This window comes from Wyeomyia smithii, chromosome 3 (assembly GCF_029784165.1).
Source record: "Wyeomyia smithii strain HCP4-BCI-WySm-NY-G18 chromosome 3, ASM2978416v1, whole genome shotgun sequence".
In the NCBI taxonomy this organism is placed as follows: Eukaryota; Metazoa; Arthropoda; class Insecta; order Diptera; family Culicidae; genus Wyeomyia; species Wyeomyia smithii.
In genome coordinates this window covers 450,608-477,235 of record NC_073696.1, presented here as the reverse complement: position 1 = coordinate 477,235, position 26,628 = coordinate 450,608, and the positions used below count along the sequence as shown (strand labels likewise).

At 40.2% G+C, this 26,628-nt stretch overlaps 1 protein-coding gene across 5 annotated transcripts in view; it reads right to left on the bottom strand.

Annotated features, from left to right (window-relative positions):
* Window positions 1-26,628, bottom strand: part of LOC129727158 (rap1 GTPase-activating protein 1) — a 150,335-nt gene that overhangs the window by 46,391 nt on the left and 77,316 nt on the right. For all 5 annotated transcript variants that reach the window (XM_055684676.1, XM_055684677.1, XM_055684680.1 and 2 more), the window contains one exon: window positions 8,849-9,047. In XM_055684676.1, coding sequence (XP_055540651.1) covers window positions 8,849-9,047 — 199 coding nt within the window. The remainder of the gene's footprint in view (window positions 1-8,848; window positions 9,048-26,628) is intronic.

Below are 26,628 nucleotides of genomic sequence, written 5' to 3'. Positions count from 1 at the left end.
GTATTGTGCGTGCGTCCCTCGGCTCCCTATATTACGCGGGCTTTGCTCGAAAGGGTTCGATATTGAGAGCAGGGACATTTATCATATTTCAATGCTTTAAAAACAACGCTTTTTAGCGAGGTAAAAGTAATTATATTCTCACGTCCAAATATTTCATCTTTTTTTGCTGCTTCTAGAGAATAGACTAGGATCTGATAAAATGAAACAGAAAAATTGATAGTTTTTTTTTTAACCGGATCCAGTTGAAAAATATTTCGAAAGCACGTGATTTATGAATTGCTGCTTTATTAGTCGACTATTGTTTTGAAAACAGTTTGTTTTGCGGCAGTGACAGATGTAGCCAGCTGTTGCACACAGTCTTGAGCAAAAAAAGGAAACGCTGAAAATGCACTACGATTCTTTATTAAGCACGGAAGTAACAATATTCACATTGATCATAGAAAACCAAACGCCCCCACCTGTTTGAGTAACACAAATACTTAAAAGATCGCTTCAAGAATGCCGCCGCAGCCGCCTACGGTGACTCTTTCTCTTTCTTATTCCGTGTAGGATTATAGCGTGTCGTGCTGTGGCGCATAAGGCGAGAACGAGGATAAAGTGACATCTTCACACCTGTGTTTGGCATGCTTTCCTACAGCGTCGTTTGCTTTGATATTTCTGTTGACATCGTGAGAGGGTGTGGTTTGTTTTGTTTTCGCTGGCGGCGACTGGGAATGCATACTACGATTTTTGGTGGTTGTAATTACCCGTTTGAATTCGTCGGTATTCATCAACACGTGGAAGTTAAAAATATTTTTAAGTATGAAATTGTCAGTAGCAACCATATATGAAAAATTCAGGTTTGTTGGAAATTATGTGGCTATGCTTTCGGATAGACAGAATTTTGATTTTCCGCTACTGTTGCGATACATAATGGTCAAACAGCATTTTTGATGTCGAATCCTAAACTAGGATGACTAGCAGTGGACCAGGGCATATTAAGGGTGAATGGGCTAATATCATGCGCATATAATCAAGTGCATTATTATAATTTAATCATTAGTCATTCTACACACGAGTCATTCGCATACCACATGCTTTCTTAAGCTTGGCACGTGCCATTTGGATTCAGAACGCCACGAAAAAACTACAACTAGGAAAATAAATTATTTTCAATAACGAATTGGCAGGTGAAGAAACGTCAATTAAAGCGTACCACAGGCTTCCTTTATAAATCTTCACCGCCATAAATTTCCCTCATCATCGCTTTAGGCAGGTCATCTAGCATCTAGGCAGGAACGATAATTAATTAATGACCGAGGCGCATCATGTATTATAAACACAACTCTCCTTGATGCTAACCGATCCAGTTGTGATATCGGTTTCTGACAAGGGAAAAAAAACCACGCAATAAAATGTTGAATAACCATCCGCATCTCATCCGAGAAAATTATGTGTTGACTTATCCTTTCTACGGCTTCGGAGGGATACGAGTGAGGCAATGCACAATGATGGAAGAAGCCTATTACTTTTTTTTATCATTGCACCATCTATATTGATCGGGAAACCAACATCGATGCAATAAGCGTTAATCTCCCGCAAGTATCGTTATTCATCATCAAGCACCGCTTATAGTAAGATGTCTATCCTCGCACAACGATGATTGATCTGCCGCAGGACTCGGAAAGGAGTGACTGATGGAAAATTTGCACAAGCTCTGACAGAAAACAATCGTTTACACTTTTCCGCCCTTTTGATTCCTGTTGCAGTGAATTACACACAAAAGGACCACTGATTGCGGGAAACGTTTCCATTGCAACAACGCGATTAGTAGAATAAAATAATGCACATGTAGCTGGTCATTCAGTTTAATTCCCTAGTATTGTGTTCTGCAAGGATATGAACATTGTAGCAGTAATTAAATTGATCCCCTTCCAGGCTACTCTCGGCATTCACTTGAACATTGCATACTGCATTGTGAAGCGATGAAAACAGATGTGAATGCGAATCCCTCTTGACTGTTGTTAATTGTGCGGAAAACAAACACACATATTAGTAACCTGGCCAGCGGAATTGAAAAGCATTTCACTTCCCTGCATGGATGTGTGGCCATAAATTCCAATCCATCTAACGTTAATTCCATGGAATTTATTTCTGGACTGACATCAATGAAGAGCAATATTATCTGATTCTAGTCATACAAGCGAATAAAAAGAAAGAAAAAAAGCCCGATTACGCAGCGATTATCACTTCAAGGTTAATGCATCTTGTTGACCGTTTCCAATTAATATCGGTCCTTCGGTTACCTTGGTATCGTCAAAACGTCAGTTGCTTTTTCAATTGTGCACCCGATTCTGATCACACCGCGAGTAAGCGTGGCATGGCATCGTCTCGAGGTGCTCAATTAAAGACTCATTAGGTGGTACCTCAGAAGGGCGCAGATGGTGATTTACGGAAAAAGGATGACGGCGACGAAAGGAAAAACAAACCGATAATAATGCACGTCGGTTGTTGAGAAGCATAAGGCACTACGATTCGGTATGGGTTTTGTGGAATAGGATAGAAAAAATGTTCCTACATCTGTGACAAATGGGTCACCAATTGGTGTTTATCTTTTGACACTTCACGGGTCGCAGAGCTAGGAAGATAAAAGATGACACGTACGAATGAGCAGCAAATGGCACGTAAAACAATATGGGACAAATCTTCTAGAGGGGTAACCACTGGATTGTTGGTAAGGAAACCAAAGAACATTGGCTTATGCCCACCAGATGTTTCTGGTGGGTTAGCCGATTTAGAGTTTATTAGTGGCAAGCGACGAAAAGTTAACTGCTATCGTTTCAATGCAGATCAGTCGCGGAGGTAAAGACCGGGAGCAATTTACTGTCATAAAAATGAATCATTTTATGGAGATTTCAATTTAACGATTACGTCTTGCATTTACAAACAGACACGTGTGGAAAGGCTAATCGCATCTTGGGGTTGAGGTCATGACCCATTTTTCACAAACTTTTCAGCTAGCAAAACTTTATAATTTACAGTCGCTTCTATTTTCCTGTAAACGATGCTCAACTTGGGAAACTAACTAACACTAACAAGGATCGAAACAAAGCACTCTCAAAATAGCTATTTTCCGTAGAGCAGCTAGAAACAAAAGCGTAGGGATTGATACCGGTTACAAACTTCACCCGTCGCTTGCCCGACCACAGCAGCAGTAAACACAAGCTCATTAAATTTAATCCACGTGTGGAATTATCTTCTTTTCTCGAGCACCCACCAGGTGCAAAATCAAAACGGCAATCAACATAAAGCATGGCACCGAGTATCCTTCTCTGCCCTGGCTAGCAGTGCTATGGGGTAAAGCTCATTGATGGGATGCTATAAATCTACTTAGGAAGCCCTCGCCTCGGCCCGATGGCATCCACGGTGAGCTTACCCATGGAATGCAGCATAGCAACGGCCAGTTATGAGATATAGAGGAGAGAGCGGATAATAAATTTCGCGTGACGACGGCGACAGGCGACAAAGGTCCCGAGCGCCCTTGGCCTTGGGTGCAAAATTTTCTAGTGAGGGCAACGCTGCGAGACATTGGCTGGGGCGATAATAAGTAAACGAATTTCAGTCGAAATCTCTGCCACGGTAGAGTCATCGATATGATCGAAGTTTGATGATTAAAATTGTTAAAATTGCTTCCATTTTTTGTCCAAACTCACTTCGTTCCAACTATGACCTGAGTCGACTAATCATTTGTTTTATATGTTTGCCTCGCGGGTGGGGTCATCAAAACTTTACTTCTTTCCCCGGCCCTACGCTTAGGAAATGCAACTTCAAACCTTAGCTTGGTGTTTCTCTTTCCCTCTCGATTAGGTGGCACGCGATAGGCTGTAAGGCTATCTGGTTTCGAATACAAAAATACCGTTTAATGTTATTGGGTGATCAATTTGACAGCAAGATCGAAATAAAAAACACGAACTAATTCACCTAGTAGTGTGATTTGTTTCTCTTATACAAAACATTCTTTACCACTCATATTTCAATTATGAAATTTCTTTTTGACGCTTGGTCTTTGCAGCATTACCTACATTTTTAATCTAATTATTAGTTAATTAGTGCAATTCCTAAAAAAACGGGCAATCATTTTGATCGACCATTTTTGATCTTAGTAAATAACGGGTGACAAATAAAGTTTTGGATTTTTCTGAAGCTCACTCACTCCACAACAAACACACTAAGAGTGAAATGAGAGTTTATGTGCATGCATAACACAGTTCTATTTAAAATTGCTACAAGACAGAAAGCTTCACGCAAACGTGTTGTACAGTTTTAACTGAACTGCACAAAAATTTTGGCTAAAGTAGTGAACAAAAAGAACTTTTTTCTTCTTGTCCGAAGGCCCGAATGCACACACGGCGTGACAACGCCTTCCTTACGAAAATTGTCAGTAAGTTCTTGAAACCTTCCAATGTGCCTTCTAGCTTCTACCACCTTTCGCTCGTCTACACGGAAAGCGCTATCGCGCCGTCTCGAGCTCCGCCGTTGGCACACCTTCTTGTCGACATTCCTTTCAAATTATATTAATTTTTGTTTGTTGAAGGAAAAAAAAAACAACATACTTCTCGAATCACCAGCAGACCGAAAATGATTCAACACGGTGTTGCCAGCGCCTTCGTCAATAGAAGGCGACACAAGGCCGCGTGGACGGAAGGCAGTCAAGTACGCAGTAGGAGGCGGCGGGCGATCACTTTCTTTGCGAAGTTGGAAGGTTCTGGATAGATGGTGTCCCAACGGGAGGTGCGATTACACCTTCTAATCTGTATGGAGAAGACGTCATTACGCCGTTCGGGCCTTAAGTCATGGTTAAGGCATAGTGGATTGGCTATCAATCAAGATGTATATCAGAACAAATATTTGAATCCCATTTCATCAGAAACACCATACTGAAGGCGGAGCGCCTAGCGTAGTTAGTAAAGTCTACGCCAACCACGCTGGTGGCCTGGGTTCGAATCCCACCGCCGACATAGGTGTCGATGGTTGTGGGGTGGCGTGATCCAGATTTAACCCTAGCCGACACTGAGAGATTTCCTGGAGCGAAAAATTATCTGGGATCACGCCTTCCATCGCATGAGGAAGTAAAGCCGTAGGCGCCGGTCCGTTAATCAACGGGTCGTAAGTTAGGGTCCTGGGTGTAGTCGCCTCCCTGGGCGTCGGTGATTGGCACAATAACAGTGGCGAAACTAGACCGACGGAAAATAAGCGAGAATAAAAAAAACACCATACCATACCAACGTTCCTGGACAGCAATTCGACTCCATTTGTACCCTCAAATACGCAACCCAACGAATCTACCTGAATCTCGCCCAATCGAAGATTTCTTTGGGATTTCAAGCTCCTTCAGGGCAAAAATGACTGGAGATCAAAAGCAATTGATTGCTAGAATCAAAATAAATGCATCCGAAAAGTCGACGTGAAGTCCGTACAACGCTCTTGTTCCGGTATAATAAAAAAAAACTTCGCTGGAAGCCCGGTTACGGACCATTCTGAAATGTTCATTGATTTTGTTTTCGTATATATTTTTTCACCAGTTCTTTGTGCTAAAACTAGAGTGTTTCGAGTGTGTAGATACTACAGACTGAGGAGGCGTTCGAATATGCAACGAATTCAATGGTTTCAGTTAGATAAGTACAAGTTATTGTTTCAAATTTGTGACGTGTTGACATTCGAGCGCATACCCTATAAAAATCATTCGACGCCCTATCTTACCACTCACACTGTAGAAGGCGCAAAGTAAAATTACAATATCGAGATTTCGTCTAGTATTATTTTTCATTAATTTTCATGCATAAAATATCCATTCCTGTGATGCTTGTGGAGTGTCAGAGAGTATATCCGTCCTTTCAATGATCTATGTTCTGGACCGGCAGGCGTCCTTATTCATCAGCATACAGGGGTCATTGGAGATGCACATCCAATAGCGTAAAATATTATCTCATATAAATATCAGTTTCTTCTGACATAAACCACGGTCTGATCAGAGCCTAGTGTTCAGCCGCTCTACCTCCTACAACGATCGCTCCGAATAACAAGCCGACGCTAGATGCGGCCAGAGCACCGCGTCTTCGCCCTTATGGAATTTCTTGATGATCCAGTCATCCAGGGTGAAATAGGTAAGGTGAGCAAGGCGCCGGGATCGGATGGAACTCCTAACCTGGCAATCAGGCTGGCGATAAAAACAACCTCCGGGCTGTTTCGGGCAGTGGTACGTGGATGACTACCTTTTCCTGGAGAGGTGGAAGCGGGCCTGTCTGCCTGTGCTAGACAAGGGCAAGGCGCTTGAGAGGATTTTTCTCAACAGGTGAGGCAAGTAACTGGTTCGGTTTCCGGAAGCGCTCGTCCATGCTGAATGTTATCCTTTTCGTCACCAAGACGGTGGAGGTAGCACTCCAGCGCAAGAGAAGGGGCATACGCTATTGCGCAATCGTCTCTCTTGACGTGAAGAATGCGTTCGATAGCGTGTAGAACGTGTACAAGATTCTGGAAAATTACTTCCCGAATCGATTACTTACTAGCCATTAAGGAGGACGTAGAATGCTTCGACCAACGTGACAAGAGGCATACGCAGTACAAGAAGATCATTATCGATGATCAGATGGCAGCAGAAATGGTCCAATTCCGCGAAAGGTAGATGGACGCACCGACTTATTCCGGTGGTATCCGGATGGGGCGGGAGGCGCCATAGAAAAGTTAACTTCCACCTTACACAGGTCCTGTCAGGTCATGGCTGCTTCGGACAGTATCTACACAGGTTAGGGCATGCGTGGTCCCCCATGTGCCCCGAGTGCGTGGATGCGGAAGAGACTGCTGAGTCTGTTTCCTTCGTATGTCCTTGTTTTTCGCGTGCGCGGAGTAACATGATGGTAATGAGTGGGCCAGACACTAGTCCGGACGGCCTAGTTCGAATGATGTGTGAAGACCCGAACATCTGGAGGGCGACAGGTTGACCACCGACACGCCAGTATTAGCTAACTGCCAGTATCCAGGTTAGTTCGCTAATTAGCTAGAAGACTTGATAGTGCCAGGAGGTTTCAAAAAGCATAAAAGCCGCTCCCTGAAGCAATACCTAGCGGTCGTCCCGGGGAGTATTATGGGTTGGAGACTGGGGAGTTTTTAGTGGGTCAATCCACACTACTTGGAGTTGGTATCTCAGGTGTTTGGCAGCAAATTTTCCCCTCTTCCTGAAATAAAAGAGTGGGTGAAATAGGTCTCGTCGTCCATCACCACCGCCACGTCGCGATTCACCGGGAAAATCGACTGCCGCTGCTTCACTGCCTGCAACTCCGAGACTAGAGGACGGGCCAGCCACTTTCTGACATATATATGTTCGGCAGGTACTTTTTCACTCGTTGGCTGGTTGCCCCTCGATGTAGCCACTTTTCTCTTGGTCTTCCTCTTCAGCATCCTTTGGAGCCTCTTGTCGCTCAGGGTCGTCGGCCGTCCGGAACCGGACTGTCTTTCGATGCTCTGATTGCTGCCCAATAGTGTCAAAATGTTGTGGATGCCTGAACAGGTGTATCCGGTGTTCACAATGTGCCGCACGATGCCCGTCTTTGAACGTGCACACTTCTGAACGGAGTAGCTTCAATGTTTTCGCCATGACGGTTAGAGTTCGACTTACAGAGCCGTCAATTTTTTTGCCGACCCATGGGTTACTACGATTGCATGGGTAGTTTCGTCAGTGCGTGTAAACTTCGCAGCCAACTGTTTAGTGTACAGGACAATTACGGGGCTAGCGCTACGATCCTACTGACACCAAAAGTCTCTCCCGAGACGAGACTCGAACCTACAACTGGATTGCTAGACTAGCATCGTACCTCGAGACCAACTGGGAGGAGGCTAACTCATGAAAAATCGACATTTTTTTAGGCAACAAAGAGAAAAAAAATATTCCGGATAATCGAATCCGACCTGTATATTGAAATTCTGGAATTGCTCATTATCAATAATTTAATTCAATCTAATTATCGATTACGTGGATTCATGCAGTATCGATTGGCGAAATGAGTTGTTTAAAGCAATCAGTAAAAAATTATGACACAAAGTTGAACATAATGTTTAAACTAAAATTCCGATTGCAATAACAGTTTTTTCACAGTGATTGCTATACCTTTCTAGGAGAAAGGTAAAAATATCACATTATATTTTAATAGAGCAAGCTTGATCGAATGGAAGTTTGGGTTTACCTTTGAAATCTTTTATTCGAATGTTCAACCCTGTCATTTCGTTGAAACGAGAATGCATGAAACGGACCAATTTTGAATGGTAAAATGTTTTATCGTTCAAGAAAGTACCAGCAACTGCCTTTCCGTGTAGAAGTAAAATGGATAATAATGTCTTAAGTAATAAGCAATAAATGGCGGAATATCCTTCTCAAAGAGTTGAAAGCCGTTGCTTCGTGAGCAGCAAATGTGCTTCTCTAAAAAGGCGGCAGTATATGAAGATCGCAAGTGACGATATCCTAATCGGAACTACCATGGCAGCACACTGGATAGCATGCCAAGTTCATCATCAGTTATAAATTATTGTGAACCGAAGAAAACGATAGCTGCAAGCTGGAAAAACGGTTTCATGTAACAACTCATAAATGAAACAGTCTTTCTAAGTGGTGGCACGTGAATGAATAAATTATGACACCGGAAGGTTAAGCAACAACGCTTCCGTCAAGGATAAACGCGCTTATGTAGAAGAAATAATTAATAACGGTGAGGATTCTTTGACATATTCCTTCTACTTTTGCCAGTCATGAATTGCATGTTTTCGCCCTGCGTTTCATCAGTCCGTTTGTCTATAAATAGGTAACAAAGTTTGCACGCACCTGTGTGAAGTACGACGGAAGAACACATCGCTGGTCGTCCAATCGTGAACATTGCACACGTTCCAGCAGCTCAAACAGATCGTGCGTTGCCCCCCGGAGCCGGTCCGGACTGGTGGTGGCACTTTTGCTCGGCGTTGTCGGCAGACCATTCTGTTTGGTGTTCGTTGCAGCCGTGGTCCACCCGCCCATATGCTGCCGTCTGGTGTGTGAAAAGAAAAAGAAAATATAAGAATTATTATAATAAAGTTTCTATTTTTCTTAATTCTACTGTTCAAGTAATCGAATGTACCTAATTAGAGAATAGTGAAATTCAAATCAATTTTTAATGAATAATCAGGTACTCTACTAATAAGTTGGAGATTATCAACCAATGGTATTTAAAACCGTTCAACAAATCCGTATGTGACAAAAAGGCAGATCATCTGAAAGCCTACCACACATATGCCTAGTATGTTATATCGTTTTGATCCTTACTGACTGGACCGCACAAAAAGTCAAACCGATACTGTAGAGCTGTTATGTCCATTTATCAATTTTGATAAATTGATTCGTTAGCGTGATTACACAACACTTATACCATTTCGTACACAAAGTGGGTGGTGCGGACAGGCGTGGGACGTCAATTAGTCAGCTGTCAGAGAGTTAGTTGAGCTGGTTATTTGTTGTGTGTACATATAAATACAACCCGATGGCAAACACTGAATGGCCTATCACCTTTCAAGTGTAAATTATAATGTTTTGCCTCAAATGTTGAGTTGACATTTTTTTGCGATCAGAGACAGTTTGTGGGTTTGAATGCCATTACTTAGCATAGCACTGGCAATTACAATCAACATCAAGCTTGATTATTCTTAGTACACTTTGTTGTTCATAGCATACTACGTAAAGTAGCTACTGCGCAAAGAATATCATGAAAAATGCGAAAAAAAAAACAGAGTAAACAGAGAAAGTCTCTCAATGTTACTTAGGTTCTTTCGAAAAGTTACGTGACCTTTCTTGTTTGAAAATACAGCCTCTTAATAAATAATACAGCGCGAAATGTAGACGATGCCACAGTTTTAGAAATCGACACTCAAAACAGATAGATTACACTGGGCACAATCGCTTGCCCTTACTGCTCCGCTACAAAAGCGTTTATCAACTACATTCAAAATTTCCACTCTAAATAATTCTCGACCCCGTTGTTTCAATAAGGTATTTTATGTAGCAACAAAAAAAAAAAACAAAACAACAATATGGCTCTGCCTGCTGTCGGAAGCGGGATTCCGCAAAGGTGTCAGTTATTAACGCCTCTACCTCTGCGCGCTGCGCATATTTCATCTTACTAGCCATTCCAACTGACCGACAGCAGTTTTCCCCCTTCGAATTCATACGCACAACATACACTGCACCTTTTGTTTTGATTTTTTTCCTTTACCATACACCGCCTTCTTCGATACTACAACTGCTACTGACCATTATTGTTGCGGTTCTGTTTCGAAGAAAAAAAAAGAAATAATAGTACGGAAAAATGGGATAGTAATTTGATGCGGATTCTGCACTTTGGCTTTGCTACAGGCGGGCCGATTGGTGTTTGATTTGAATGCCGTTCGTTGACCCACTGACAATCTTACTTCCCTCAAACAGCGTGCGTTCATTACCGGTTCCGAGAAACAATGCATGCAAATAGATTATTATGTCATGCCGAAAGAAGGAGTTTTTGTTCTCCGCCCATAAAGCTGAAGGTAGATTTTGAACAGTAACGTTCCATTTCACGCAAGGAAATTCAAACGATTTGTAACGGTCGACAGAGTTTTCTATAACCTCTTTAAAATTATCATATGACCTGAAACTGCTATACTCTTAGTAGGCCGATGATGATTCAACCGTTTGCTCATTTATTGGTAGCTCATGGAAAGTCAAGGCATGCTAATGAGTGTTTATTTGCCAGCTAAAAAACAATCTAAAAGACGTCCAACGTCCATTCTGACCTGACATTATTATTAATATGCTCTATCATTCAAATACTCCTACTCCTACCCGCATGCACCCGAAGTCCGAAGAAGTTCCGAAATAAGATCAGGTTATAATCACCAGAACAAAAAAACCGGACACTAGTAGCGGTATGAATCAGAGCTCTGTCGAAAATTGCTTCTTAGCATGAATCTCACGGAAATTATGAGAAGTTCCCTGGGATGGCTGACCGGCACTTTCCGCACCGTTGCCTGTACAGGAAAATTCGCAACTGAAAAATGTTCGTTTTTGCAGAATCATCATAATTGAATTAGGTTGGCACCGCTGGATTCTTTTCGGACTCGGCGATGGGTGGGTAGATTGTTGGCAGAAAGGGATTTTATACGATGTTTTTTTTTTGGTTGTGTTCTAAATTTACATCATTTAACAGCATAACGAAAAATTTTAACAAGCGAATAATCGTTTCGAAACAATTTATGCTATGGAGCAAAAGAGCAACAGAGATAATAAAGAATTTCACTTTATTTAAATTCAATACCGTCGGGAGGGTGGCATGCAACGCTAAGCGTGGCATCAAGCGCTCAGTAACTCTCAGCTTAACAATCTGCAAAGGCGACACAAACTCCCTCATAAACATGTTAATTATTAACAATGTAATCGCTTTCTTTAAAGATAACGGAGCGAGCGTGATGTTTGCGCTTGAATTATGATTTAAGGGAAATATTGCGAAGTGAGATTGTCATTCAACAAATTGGAGCTATGAGTGCTAAATGGGGTGATTGGAACAAATGTCTGTTATGTTGTTATGCAATACTTTATCATTATTCATTTGAACGTTATTTCAGTTGTTTTTTTTTTTTCACAAGTAACGAATAGAAGAACGCCAGAAATCCTGAACATTTTTTCAACATCCACAGGCTTAGGCATACATCGTGAAAAAAAAACATTCTTAACCGGTTTGGCCTACGGATGATGTTACAATTTTTTCGCATGAGTGAACCCACACACAGGGCACAATGTGCAGCCACATTACGCGGAACGGTAAAGTTAAAATCCGATTAGGGGTTGCATACAACCCAAACAGGAACTTCTATTTTACATCTCCATTTCGATTGCTGCCAGCCGCAGTCAATTCAGCTGTCCGCCAACAATCAACGAGTTATTTGTTTTGGGACTATCGCGATTACCAGCTATGAGTTTCCCTATCGCAGAGTGTAAATGATACCGTTCTTTATTTTTATTTTTGTTCGCCTTTCTTTCATTTAGATTACGTTCATTTCGACAAGTCCCCGAGAAATATCCGGTTTTGATGACGACAACCGCAAACGGGTAAAAAGTATTATCGGAAAATTGTGTGATTTCAACCGCATCTCTACCCTATCAGTCGCTGCGGAGAGTTGGGTTTAGCTTTATTTATTTTCAATTATTTTGTATTATTTCAGTAAATAAGCACAATGTTTTCTTCTTCGCTACGAAGGAAGTAAAGCCTTCCAATGAATGGACGGCGATGGGTTTTCTATTTTCTCTCTTTTGGTTTCGTCACAGTAGGAACCATTTAAATTGGTTGTAATTGATTTTATTCGAACATCGAATTATGTAAATAATTCATCTGAGTGGTTTTTAATGGCATCACGCCGATATAAATGTTAACTAGTCTGCAACAAAGAAAGCAAGGGCGATACGGCGCAAGCTGCACCTTCACGAATGGCACGTGGTTACAAGAATGCTCGAGGTACAATCAAGCGGTAATTATATTTTTTAAAATCCCATTTAATCACACGGTTGCCACTCACCATCGGCTCTCAATCAATTATTTGAGTGGCCTAATCAGCACTGAAAGTTCGGAAGCAAATTACGGGTGAAATAAATCAATCCGTTTATTAAAACATCGAAATTCAGAATATGAAGTAACAGGATAAAAAAAAAGCGATGAGAGAAAACAGTAGGCGAGATAAACAAAAGAGCGAGAAGAGGGTTTCGGTAGTCGGTAGTTCTGAATTTGCCTTCCGTTCCACACAAGCAGCCGGTAATAATTAGGTCTAGAGAACGAGAGCTATAGAATTGATGTGCAATCATATTTTGCTGTTGTTAGAGCAGAGGCCAAGAGCTCTTTGGCACACTTTTCGTTCACCGGTTAAAGCTGGCAGCTCATTCGCGTATGTACATCAATATCGGCCCCGAGGGTGAGTCTGGGTTATTAACGGTCCAAAATTGCTGCTCCAAATATGGAACTCTGCAGAAGAAACGCAAAGATGAATGGGTGTTACCGTATAACTATTTTAGCGACCTCGTTTCACGGTTAAAGTACGATATTATTGCAAAATTCAACCAAAAGGTCACAGCTAAACAAGATCTCAATCAACTGCAACCTAGATCAAACAGCCGTCTTTGTATTCGGGGACCACCGGTAAGTTTTTGGAGGATACAACCTGTACACTTACCAATGAAAAAGTAACCAAACAAAATGAATTAATTGACTTTCCTTCTTTACCGCGCCACTGGCGGCGGTATGTTGATTGGCCACCTGGCTTTAGAGCATTCTCTCATTTATTCATCGACCCGCTCGGGGAACCTTGAGACAATTAGCTGAACTTCAACTCTGACCACGTCCAACCCGGTTGGAAGTCTGAATGTGTCTAGTGAGTAAGCTTATTGTTGTTGAATCCACAGTCCACATGTTGTCTTTGGTTACCTCGAAGCTGTGGTTTAACTCCACCAATTAACTATTAATTGCATAATTTGTGAGCTAGTCGTGGTATACGTCCATGTTGGGAACAGTATGGTCAATTGCTGTAAAATTTAGACAAAGTTTTAGCAGTTCAGTTAACAGTTAGTTTGAATTACGAACCACAACGAAAGCCACTGTTGTTACCAATTATGGGTTCTAAATTCAAATTATGTGACACTTGATACCACTACTGTTGAACCCAATATTACATTCTCCCTCTACCCTTCAAACGAACGTAATGATCGGTGTCAGTTACATACCTAATGCAGCTGGAATTTGACATTCGTTATGCGTTTGATTTGTTACGTGCCTAGGAAAAAGTTCCATTTATTTGCAATGTACAATTCCATTCACCAATCGTATCGAATCGCTCTTCTCTAGTCCGGAGTATCAATCAATATTCATAGGGTAAAAGCAGACGCCGAAGATTTATCCATCACTCTTTTTAACCCTCTAGTGCCCAATACCGCCATTTGGCGGGCTTCGGTCGAAGTTTTGAAAAGCATCAAAATGTACTTAAAAAGTGTTTAACTTGGGCGCTAGAGGGTTAAGTTTGAATTTTGTTCCATCAAGCCGCGACTATGACTAATTTCGGGCTACCACTACCGGCAGGCACATTTCTGCACAGACATCAATCAGCCAAGCGCTCGACTTGAACTCGACGTTTTTGGTGATAAGCTTATAACGGCTAATATGAAAAATGCAAAAAAGGTACACACGCACACCACAGTGATAGCAGAGAAAGAAAACGATATGCGCAGCTGAGATTATCTTCCTGATTTTTTTCGAATTAAAGTGGAAACCTAGTAAAATCAACTACAAATTTAGACGTGTAAGAAAAATATTTCGGGCTTGACCTAGAATAAACGTAAACTTTGATTCAAGTGCCTACTGGTTTCGGGAGCGGTTATTGTAATAGCAAGCAATTAAGGGGCCATCCACATACCACGTGGACAGCTTTGGGGGGGTTGGCTAATGTCCACGGTCCATACAATTTTTTTTTAGAATTTATATGGGCAGTTGTCCACGGAGGGGGGGGGGTGTTAAAATCGGTAAAAGTCTTTCCATGTGGTATGTGGATGGCCCCTAACATTTCAAGTTTACGCAACGTTTCAAAACATTTATCATTCACTCAGAGTTAATTTTTCGTTTGGCCTAAGTAGAACTAAAATAATATCGAAAATTAGTTGCAGGTGGCACAACAATTTAAACAAACATATTTCGCACATTTTGCGACGTATGGATCAGCCTTAAAAAGCAGGCAGACCCAAGTGGTAGCTGGAGAATCAAATCAGCCGTTATGTCGTCTGGTGCAAATGGTACACTCGTATGAGGGGGAGGAAAAACATATCAACAAGCGGCAACAAATACACGAACAATACAGCTAGACATTAATTGAAATATGAAACAAGACCGTAACCGCAATAACTACACACCATCCGTTTTACGAGTATAGGCGCAAACGGACAGACAAATAGACCGACGAATGAACGAACGAACGAATGAACGAACGGACGTAATCTGTACGAACCGAACGACTGGCCTACTCAGAGCAAACATAATGTGTGCCTTTGTCTGGCTGCGGCTGCTGCAAACAGCAAATCGCAAATTGAAACATTATGGGACAGGTCAGGTTTTCGAGGAGCGGTGTTTCTGCATGAAATTAAATCTGGGTCTCTGGGTTTGAGCTTAAAATGAATACTTTTTGTGCGAGGGGATATGTATAATAACCATAATTGCAGAACTGAGCATGGCACGCGACAGACATGGGCATAGAACAATAATAATTTCTGCCAAATTTAGTTGTGAAATTGTGTTGAGAATGAATACTTTAATTAGATATAAATCATGCCGTGGTTTCGATTTCCAAAGGGGATCAGAAACTAGCAATAATTCTTCCCTATCTATATCAATTAATGCGGGAGCGCAGTGAGTATCAATATGCAAAGCATTCAATTTGCTCTGCTTACATTTTCTTTTCTGCTTACACATTCTATGTTCTTTTCCTAGAATCGGTGTTTTTTTGAATTTGCATATACAGGATAACCTATGTAAGACTTTCCATTTAAAATGATGAAAATTTATTTTCTAAATTAAATGGTGTAATCGCGTCTGTTACAGTTTACCAAAACGTCATGTTCATAAGGTTGAATAAAAAGTACCATAAATATTCGAAGGTCAGTACTAAACTGATCGCATTGAAATCATTCCAAGAATGAAAACATTATTTTAACCACAGTGTAACCATGATAAGTGGAAGCATCCATGCATCCACTCTCTGGACAGTCCAGTCCGAATCAAGACCTTGAAGTTATAACTCGCAAAACAAAAAACAAACAAAATAAAATCCACTCGGGAAGATTAAGATAATCCTGACGTAGTGCGAGCAAATAAGCAGATTAGGTTTGGTTTCATGGGCTCTTGAGGTGAGTCGAGAACCGGCTTTTGGGTGAAGTAATGTTCACGCAAATAACATAAACACGATTACCCTCAATAAGCATGTGATTTGCGGATACTCTAGGTGAGGTGATCACAACGCTGATAGAAAACGGATGCTGTAAAATAGGTGAGAGCTCAGCTGTCCACTATGCCAGCATCATTCCCTCGCCACTGGATCGCACAACTCAGGAGTGCACTCGAGGATGCATCAAGCATGATAATATGTTCCCTCAGGGCAGGGCGATTTGAAGTGCTGCTAAGCTGTTTGTAATCCGTTGCATTTGAACTGCCTGTTTCCAACCGCGAAATGCGATGTCGCGCCCTCAATATATGATCAACACAATTTTATTCATAAATACTGTCAAAAAAAAAAAAGAGACAGAAAAGAGCAGTAAGCGTAAAGCTGAAACTGCCAGCGAGTAATGATTATTCAGTCAGAGTTCAACCCTTTCTCGGCATGAAAACACAAGGACGATACAACGCCTGCTACGTCCAAGAGCAAAGTCAAGAGCAGTCCAGTCTCTTTTGTTTATTTGTGCGACGTATGCAGTTTGTATTTTCGTTATTCAACAACGTTTTGTAGAAAAACTAGTTCAGCAATTGAAAACCCGAATTGAATAAATATTTGGGAGGAAAGAACTGGCAAATGATTTTTATTTTGCACTCATCTTTCGGTCGGCTCGTGTATGATTATTAACCTATCACGCCGGCGAGTAAAATATTACCAACAAAATCAAAACAGTTGTATTTTTGATGGAATGGAAGGGATGCGCAATATATTTTCATAATGGGTTTATCATTTATTCATTTCGTATGCAAATTTGGTCCCGCTGGTGAAAACTAAAAGCGGCAGCAGAATGATGTGGAATAAATTAGTAATTCAAGAGAGATGAATTATATACCTCGCTCTCTGGCAGGACACACGCGCATACGTTCGGACGGTTTTGAACCAATCTGGCCCAGGGATCTGTGTGCTTCGACCCTCTTGATTGATTATACACCCTAATACCCAACAAACGGCGTGTTCTACTAATAAAGCAGCGCTCACACATTTAAATACCTGTATGAACCAACGCTAAAAAGACCCAACACAGAAAAAGGAATAACAAAAAAATAACGCATCTAAAGGTCGGATCTAATCTAAACACCATCTGAATTTGGGATGTTATAAAACTCTATTGGTACGCAGAGCAAAGTAGGATTACTTGAGTTAATTGAATCACATAAAAATAATAAAAAAAAATGCCAACGTTATCTAAACAAGCTCGCTGGAAGATTTAATCAAATCCACCGAAACGGACGCGAACGTAAAATTAAGTATTCAGTCCGTCATCCAATGTGATCACAACGCGGAGAGTAAAAATAAAGCTGCTGATTGCTTCAAACGCTCAGGATTGATTTCACCAACTTTCTTAACTTTTTCCTCGCCAAAGTTGAAATGTGTGCACGGGAGCATAGAATTTAAATCAAATTCCGAGTTTATCCTTGAAATCGTAAAAAAATGCTAGCGAGTGGATTTCAGATTATATTTCAAGTATAGAAACCGGTTCTTTTAAACAATCGCTCAAAAAAGATGCAAATGCAGTGAATATAAAATTAATTGTCGAATATCATAACCCATGCGTGATTGATTTCCTCATGTACACTTAAAAATTCAATCAATAAATATTTTGTCTCAATTAAACCGCCGCATATGAGACAATCAATTGTCAGATAATTACATTTTCAGCTATGTGACCGCTAAAACAATAAACGCTCATGCACTGAGGCACACGTGATCTCGATTCGTAATAAATGAAGCCGAACACAGCTGACCGCATTGGGATATACCTTTGAGACCCCGAGTGCCGTTTCCATTTTATTGCTGCAACAATTTGTTGCCGATTTTAACGGTTTCGTTTAACCTCTAAACTCACCTTTTGCCTAGCATTAAACATATGGATAACTGGTGCAATTATGTAAAGCCAAAAATTTGAATAGAATTGCAATAAAAAGCTTTTTATTTTATGGGCAAAACATAAACATTGACGATCGTTATAGCAACAAATCAAACGCAGCCTTTACAACCGCAAACCTTACCACACATCAATGGGAACGCTAATCGATCCCAACGGGATCGATGCCAAATCGATGAAATTATACCTTTGCCCAAATGTTTGCTTTCAGACCATTAATAACTGTGAATGTTATCCGAAACAGACGCTGCAAAACTGCATCTTCCGGTACCCGCCGGGGTTTTCCTCCTCACACTTCGCCACATATGCTAATGGTGCTTGATTGATGAAGAAGCCAATTTCTTTCGTCTCTCAGTCCAAAGGTTCAGCTATAAAGTACATAAAAATGAGGCAATAACAATAAAACGCTACACAAAGGTAACTTCTGCATTTTTTGACGATGTTCAGGGGGAAAAGAAAACCGTTTAACGTCACCCTAGGCTCGATGCATCCCGATACGTACATTCGGCAAGATCTTTAGCGTTCCAGAAGGAAGGATTTCCCCTTGTTATCATGAAAAGACGAACATTTCCTCGACAGGTAGGGACCGAAGATTCAGTGAAAAACTGATTTGCAGTTCCATTAAACAGTAACAGTGCAGCTACTCAAGTCCACCCGGTTTTAATCCCGGCGTCGTTATCGAAGAAATTCATGGTAGGTACCTACCAAGTTCGTTTTTTCCGCTCTATTCTTGTTTTTCGATTGCATGTAGCACCAATTGTGTGCACACTTGAGGACCATTATTTATCACCTGCTGCTTCAGGGAGAGACGAATGTTGGTAAGGGGTATCCATTTCTTCGCGGACATATTTTACGAATTCTGGCGTGGAAAGTCTTTGAATGGTAGAATGTGTAGTACAAGGGAATTTTTGTTGTTGCTTTACTGTATGGAAGGAGATTTTTCAACTTTAATTAAATAGAAAAAACATAGGGTATCGGCTCTATTATCGTCAGGTTTTACCTATTATCGTCCAGGGCGTTAATTTCTTGCATGATGGCTTTTCATATTGCAGAGTACCTTCGTGCAGAAGATTAGTTCTCTATGACTTCATTAATCCCCCGGACGATAATTGGACAAACCTGACGATAATAGAGCCAATACCCTTTATTAAGCATTTTCACACGAAAAATCGTTAATTTCATTTTTCTATAACAACAAATTTTCAACAGTGTGTTTTGAAATCTTGAGAATATTTATAAACTGAAGATTCGGTCGCATTGCAATGAAAAAAATGCAATTATGTTTGAGAAATTGAAAACTATTTCAGATCTATCACGTGATTTTTCTAACTTCTTCAAAAGTAAAATAGAAGATATTCCCTGAGATTTGTTCAAAAGTGTACTTCAGATGCCTGTATATTACTCTTTTAGAAAAATGTTGAACATAAAAATAAAACATTTCACAGTTTTAGTTTTGCTCTCACCAATCAGAAAACTAGAATCTCCCTAGGAATCACATGGTACCGAAGAAAGCGATAAGTTAAGAACCGTATGGACAACTAGACGTTAATGACGGTGAACAAAAGCACTTTCTCGCGAACACGTCGACTGTAGGCAATTTGGTCGGAACTGTCGATACGCAGAGCAGTTGCAATCTCCGCAGGAAACCCCTGCTCCGCAGTCGAAGAATTTACCATATTGACTCACCCTTATTCTTAGGGGACCACTTTCGATGGCTTGTTAAGGTAGCTGAATAGTGGTTTGCATTTTCGCTTACCCCGCGCCGCTGGTTTCTTCATCGAGTCGACCGCTAATAAAACTAGTCGTTTTTTATTAATTTGCATTGTTCCGGAAAATTTTCAGACATTAAAATATTAGGGATAGAGTAGCGGTATAAGTCGCGTGAAGCGTACAACTGCGGACGGATTATTTTCTCACGTAAGATCGAACTGATGACAGTTTGCAAGCACATGGGAAGACTACAGGCAGTAGATGGAAAGACATACATATACGCTATTGGAAGAGGGAAAGTTGTTCCAACTTTCGCTAGAGAATCCGCTGACAAGACGCGAGGCAGGAGGTGATGAGCTTCCTTTGTCGTGAAAGGAAGGTAAAAGTAAAATAAACATCCCAACAAGCAAACAACTATGGCCGAAAAAAATAAAACGAATCATTCTTCCTGTCTATCATCGATGGATTTCTGTAGGACATCATGTCAAGTGTCATTTTGATCGGAGAATGGCACTTTTGATCGCTCGGTATTGCTGGACCCAGCTACCGAGAGAATATTGTATTGTAATTCGGCATTTGCTGGTCAGAATCGTGTTTTACATGACAATATTTGATAGATGTCGTACTAACAAAAATAGTTGATTCACAGGGAGGGATTTTTAGCATTTAAAAATATTTCGTCTCATGAGGGAACTTTCATTCGTAAAATTTAAAATTAAAAAATCATTAGTAAATAACCACAAAAGTAAAACAAAACCATTTCGGAAACACTCATTGAATCATTCATCGGTGACGTTAAGGATATCGAAGGAGGTATTTTTTTCTTAATTGACGTGTAAAATTTTCTCACCAACAATTTCCGGGCACCTACTGAGCTCTGAGATAAAAAGAAAAAGGGAAACCGGTGCAGCTGATGGCAAAATAATGATCGATTTTGTTTGGGTTTCCTTTTTTTCTATGATGGAATTCCAATTTCTTGAAGTAAGTTTTCTCAGAGGAAGTTGAAAGCTATAAGTGATGTCTTTTTTGTTGTTCTAGTGGGAGCAGGACCACCCATATAAATAATATATGGGAATATATTTTCTTGCTTGACGGAGAATATTATATTTTGTTTTCTATGCTTACTGTATACAGATACTTATGGCATTAGGTTGTTTGCAATTCAAGTTGGCGATGCTTCCGGTATTGTTGATTTTGTTCGATTATCACGTGCAAACTGTTGCTGATGTGCGCTTTCCATGTGGACATGGAAGAATGCCTATACGGTTCGAAATATTTCTCTTGCTAATTAATCATTCACTAATTGGTGCTTATGGTCATCCATTAGCATAAGCCTTTCCAACTCATTTAATAATCGTAGCTAATCGTATATAATCACTAAAGTCGTTAAACTTTGAAATAACGGAATACGGGGTTTGGAACTTTAATGTACAACGTCGTATCGATAAATAAATCGTTTCTTTAGGTATAGAATTATACAACTATTACAAAGACTTCCGCTTGTTTTCAAAGCAGAAAGTCGACAGTGAACATGGAATCGAACAAACTAAGCCGCTGTAGGTGAAAATGTTTTCCACTCGACACAGATCGTAAGTCGTTGTTCCTCTCCCATCATCGCCTTCTTAGGGGAAGACGAACGATGCACCTTTTTGTGTTAAGTGCACACGCCACAGAAAAAATCTCTCTTCACGTAATTTGAGTTTCTATACTGCTCTTTCATCGTCCGGTAGAAATGGGAAATATCTTCGATAGAATCACAGGGATCGCAATGCTAGCGGAGCGATCTAATGGATAAACTTGAAGGCTATAAATTTTCACTCCGTTCGTGTGTACAAGAATAAAACAACACCTTAGCATTTATTTATTGTACAATCAGCCGGTTTCCGAAGACCAGGCCAGAAATTATATCAGCGACCGTCCCGTTTCGGTTGGGAAGATGCGGTCAATAGGAGATGACCGGTGACCCTTGAAATTATTGTTAACAAAAGCCAAGCCAGGTTGCGTACACTACGGCCCCGGAAGACAAAGGTACACGCTCTAATTATAACTCGACGGGCGTCCCTTTTCCAGATAAAATGTCCAACAGTGTATTATGCCACAGTTAGAACAATACTTGTTTCTAGTCTGCGTGTTCTGTCTTCCGGTACGAAGTTAAGCGTCCCTCCTTTCAACGCACTCATAAAAGCAGGCACAGTTCTTATATTACCAAGTAAACAGCCTGCAATCATGATATTTGTATGCGCTTTATGGCTACTGGTCAACTCGCACTGCGGTTTTAGGAAACAACTTTAAGGCAGCAATTTCCGGTTTGCTTAGTTTTGTTGACTAGAAAAAAAAAAACTGAAACGTATTAATTGTTTCAACTGGTAGTCAAGTAAAATGATACTTTGTCGAAGAAAATCAAGAAAATCTGGTCAGTTCAGGTAATAAATGTCACCTGAGCGAGTCTTTATCTGTTGTTTCCAATCTACCCTTCTCCTATAAGACTAACATTCTTCGAAATAAACGCAATCGTAGGGTTGAAAATTGTTTCACAAAACCAGCGTACCGAAATAGTAAGATTTATGGACGATTATCTCTCATCTTCTGAAACATCTATTTTACGAACGAGGCTATCAAAGTGAATTTCGTTTTTTGTTGCTTTGTAGCAGTGCCGTATGTTTACTTACTTAAAATTGATATCTTGAAGCTTTTATCTTTCTTCTAAAAAGAACTCGCCGTGGTGGTTTTTCTTGAATTTTTTGAGGTGAAAAAGAAACACAGAGAATAAATCTTGTGCATTAAGTAAAGCTAAATATGGACATGAGATTTTTTTATTAGTTAATAAAAAACAAAATAGCGGATTTATTAACAATCTCTCACGGCGCCATGTGCTGCCAGCGATTTTGCTAGATTTTATTATTTTTTTTTTGTTACCGTAGCGTATCCACCCTCAAATAAATGCAAAGAATTTTTTCTCTATGCCCCTTTTTTCGCTTCGAACAAAATCAAGACAAACACTTTTTTTTGGAAGGCACTGGTGAGGACCTTTTCTGAAGTCTGTAAAGTGTAATTGCTGGTTGATTTAGTGTTCATTGAGGAAACTGGATGAAATATACATCCGATGTCCGATTAGACGTAGTAAACAAAACTGTTTTCAACAGTATTAGAAATGATCAATTCACACTCTAGTCTGCGAGTCATAAATTACAATCGCAGTCATCAAGTCGCGACCATAGCCTTTTCGCGCTATCGCTATACTCATTAACACCATTCTCGTCACGACACCGCGCGTAACCACATAATTTCTAGCCCGGGTCAAAGTAGTACATATATAGTAGAGTCAGTAAGCCAGCTGAATCTGACTTAAGTCGCTGGCCGTATTGGAAAAACAGAACAGAGTGTAGGTTCTGCAATTATTATGCGTCGTGCATCGCGTGCAAACGAAAGGGTACAATGTTTTTGGTAAGCTGCTCGCAGGCCGTACTATGGGCATGTTTTTTAGCAAATGATGCTTACCAAATATGAAAAAAAAATAAACATAGGTTTATTGAGCGCCATAATACGGTAGTCGCGACGATCACTCCACGCAAACCTACAATACTTGGGATTTGCTGATGCACCATAGCACAGTAGGCCGTACGCGCACATTAGTTGATGACGATAACACATTGCGAATATGAATGAATGAACCATTGAATGAAATTACTATAGTCGTGTACAGCGTTTGCTTTGTGGTTTACAACAGGTTCAGACTTGTTCAGCGGGTGCTTTGATTTGATAAGAGACACGCTTCCCACTTTGTTCGGATTGAACACTCGTCAAACAAATGGAAAAAAAAACTATGATCAGGTGGGTTGAAAATTGTTGGCGTGAATAAGAGAAAATCCCATTAGCGCTGGCTTATGTAACTTTTTCGGAAGAAGTCGTTCAAAAAGGGAAAATGATGCATTTTCGTACCAATAATGGACAGCTCATACCGTAATGTTTAGATATGCAAACTTTCGTTTTCATCCTATTAACGTAAAAAGAATTGTTATTTCCTTTCGTTCAATTACCTACCAATATAAAATAATGTTTTATACTTGACCTTAGGTAAATTTTACGAAAAGTAACGAAATAATTAAATTTCCAAGTCGCATCCTCACTTGCTGCAATTGCGTCCAATCACGACGTTTGTTTGCAATTACCAAAATGCCAACCACTTGCAGTGCATAATGATTGCGATCGTAACCGCCCAAAAGCCACATCATACCCTCTCTTAACGTAATCGACAACGAAACGCGATCATCATCACATCACTTTATATCGTAGCCGGTGCCTTCGAAGCACACACATATGGGTTGTCCTCGATACGGTCGGCCAATTTCCTTGGCAACACACCACTAAACAGGTGTCTTCTGAGGCTTACACGGTAAACTGCAATGATCACGTGCCTTATTTAAAAAAAACTTACTGAACATATCTATCACCTCGGTCACACCGGTTACAAAGTTGACAAAAAATTAATAAACGTAGTTTTAAAATAGTGCATCGGTCATGCACTTAGTTTGCCTTTCAAGGGCAATGGATAATGTATGCCTTTAATATTTATTAATTTTAATCGTCTTTTTTGTTCGCTTCCTAGTTCAACAACTGACCTGAGAAGGTCGATATTGTTCGCGCCTACGTTCTGGTAGTTTTGATTTTGATTAAAACCGGGTGCGATAAAATATAGGTTATAATGGCCATTGTGTTGTGCGCTTTACAAAACGGCAATGTTCACGATATTGCGCCTACTCATTGCTCTGAACATGCAAGTGTCGCATTGGTTTGCTTCGTTCCACTGTTTCTAAGTAATTTATTAAGATTTAATCTTTGCAAATACAAGTATTGTCCACTCTGGTAGCACTTGTGCTCGGGGGCGCAGAATAGATGATGGTGATGACTGCATGCTTGCATTGAAACAGAAGGCGGATAATTTTCTTCGACAACTAAATTTGTCAGGCAAATTGGCATTTGAATTTTACACCTGCTAGTATTACCAGAGGCGTTGATATGCAATAAAAATTGTTTTTAATCAATGTTCCAATGTTTTGAACAAACCGAAATGTGTTTCCAATCAAAAAATTGCCTGCATTTGTACAGTGTATATGGTCGGTGTTAAGTCAGACCGGACCAAGTCGCAAAACTGGAAAAAAACGAGTTAACGAGTAAACAAGTATTGGATATAGATTTTCTTAAGCTACATCACACAACAATCAGATTTTATTTATCTCTAAAACAGCAGAAATAACAGCATGATTTTTGTCTGCATGGCCAATGAAAAGTTAGACTGCCTTCGATCAGCTATTGATAAAAGCGAACGAACGGAAGAATTTTCAAGCGTTTTTTCCGAATTTCTTTGTATCAGAGAACTCTTTCACTCACCCCCCATTGGAATCTGTAAAGTTTTACGCACTGCCGTGGTTTTGAATGTGTTTTTGGACCGTTTATTGCTGTCACTAACATGATCTGATATCATGCCTTATAGTGTGCAGACAAAGTGAACCATGTGTCAAGCAGAAAAAAGTTGAAATTATCGGAATTTACAGCATCGGTTCGAAGTCAACATAGATGAATTTCAACACTATCAGGCAACTTATCGGAATGCTTCTTTACCCGTTAGTCAAAAAAGTATACTTTACCAATAAATGAGGAAAACGACATGGTCCACTCTGATTGAACACGTCAATGAGAAACGTTAGTCATTTGTGTGGGTGACACAACATTTCACAATCTCAGAAAAAAGTTCAAGTTACAGTAGTAATACTGACTTAAAACTTGATAATTTTACCAATGAATTATATCCTCAGAAGGTTGAAATAAGTGGTAAGTGTATGTTTGTTACTATTTTATGCAAGCCATTGATTTGTTGAAACAAGCACAGTTCAAAGTTTATTCAAACTATTTTCAATAATTGTTGATGTCGCAGAAACTAACCATGTAGATTAAAAAGTTTTTGGCTGTTCGGCGATCAATGGACTAAAATTATTTGTTCAATTGTTCAGTCATAATGGACCAAGTCATTAATGATTCTTCTTTGATTCAATCAGAGTGGACCAAGTACATTTAGTCAGTTACAAACCTGTCCTTTTTGAGCTCACGGCACTCCTTTTTTTCAATTGTCATATTGCATGATACAGTTAGAGAGTTACTCCAACTTATAACATCAAAACTGCGCTAAAATATTGAAAACTTCAAAATTCCTAGAGCAACAAACTTCATACTCGTTTTTCTCGAAATGATCAAAATGTCACTTGGTTCGGTCTGACTTAACACCGACCATATGTCCTTTTTTTCGACAACATAGCTCTTTAAGATTTCAAGAAAGATATTGCAACGATTGAGAACGAAACGCAGCAGGCTGAATTTTCATACTAGAGTATATCAATCGACGTTTTATCGCATTGCAGTGCAATAGAAGGCTGCGAGTTTATGACCCTTTAGATTAGTTCATTCCTTTCACGGGCTAGATAAACTGCATATGTTTCGAGCGACCGTTTGACTGCGTCGTTAAAAAATGTCTTAAGAAATAATAGTAATTACATTTATCTGACATTCCTTTTGCCACAGTAGGTGTTCCGGTGGAACAATCAGGTCGAGAATGAAATGGAACAAACGCGTATTCCCTACTACATGTCATCGTAGTACCGGTAGTACCAATAGTCGGAAATTTAATATAACTCACAGCACGAGATTGTCGCACAAAAGGGCTGTTACTGGCAGTAAAGATAGAAGGAAAATTATAGAAAATTGCTTGGCCTGCAAGGCTGCAATAGATCGCGAACCGAAACAAATAAAAATGTCATTATTTGTCGGATGGTTCACTTTCATTCTTTCATCGAGAAAGGAAGCTACTTGGTGACCGGGTGTAAAATATCCTGGAGCGATAAAAATCTATTCACACTATCGATCGAGCGTATTGGCATCACATTGCCTTGCCTGCAGGACACCTTCCGTTGATTTGTTTGAACGCATGCGGTGAATTGTCTGTT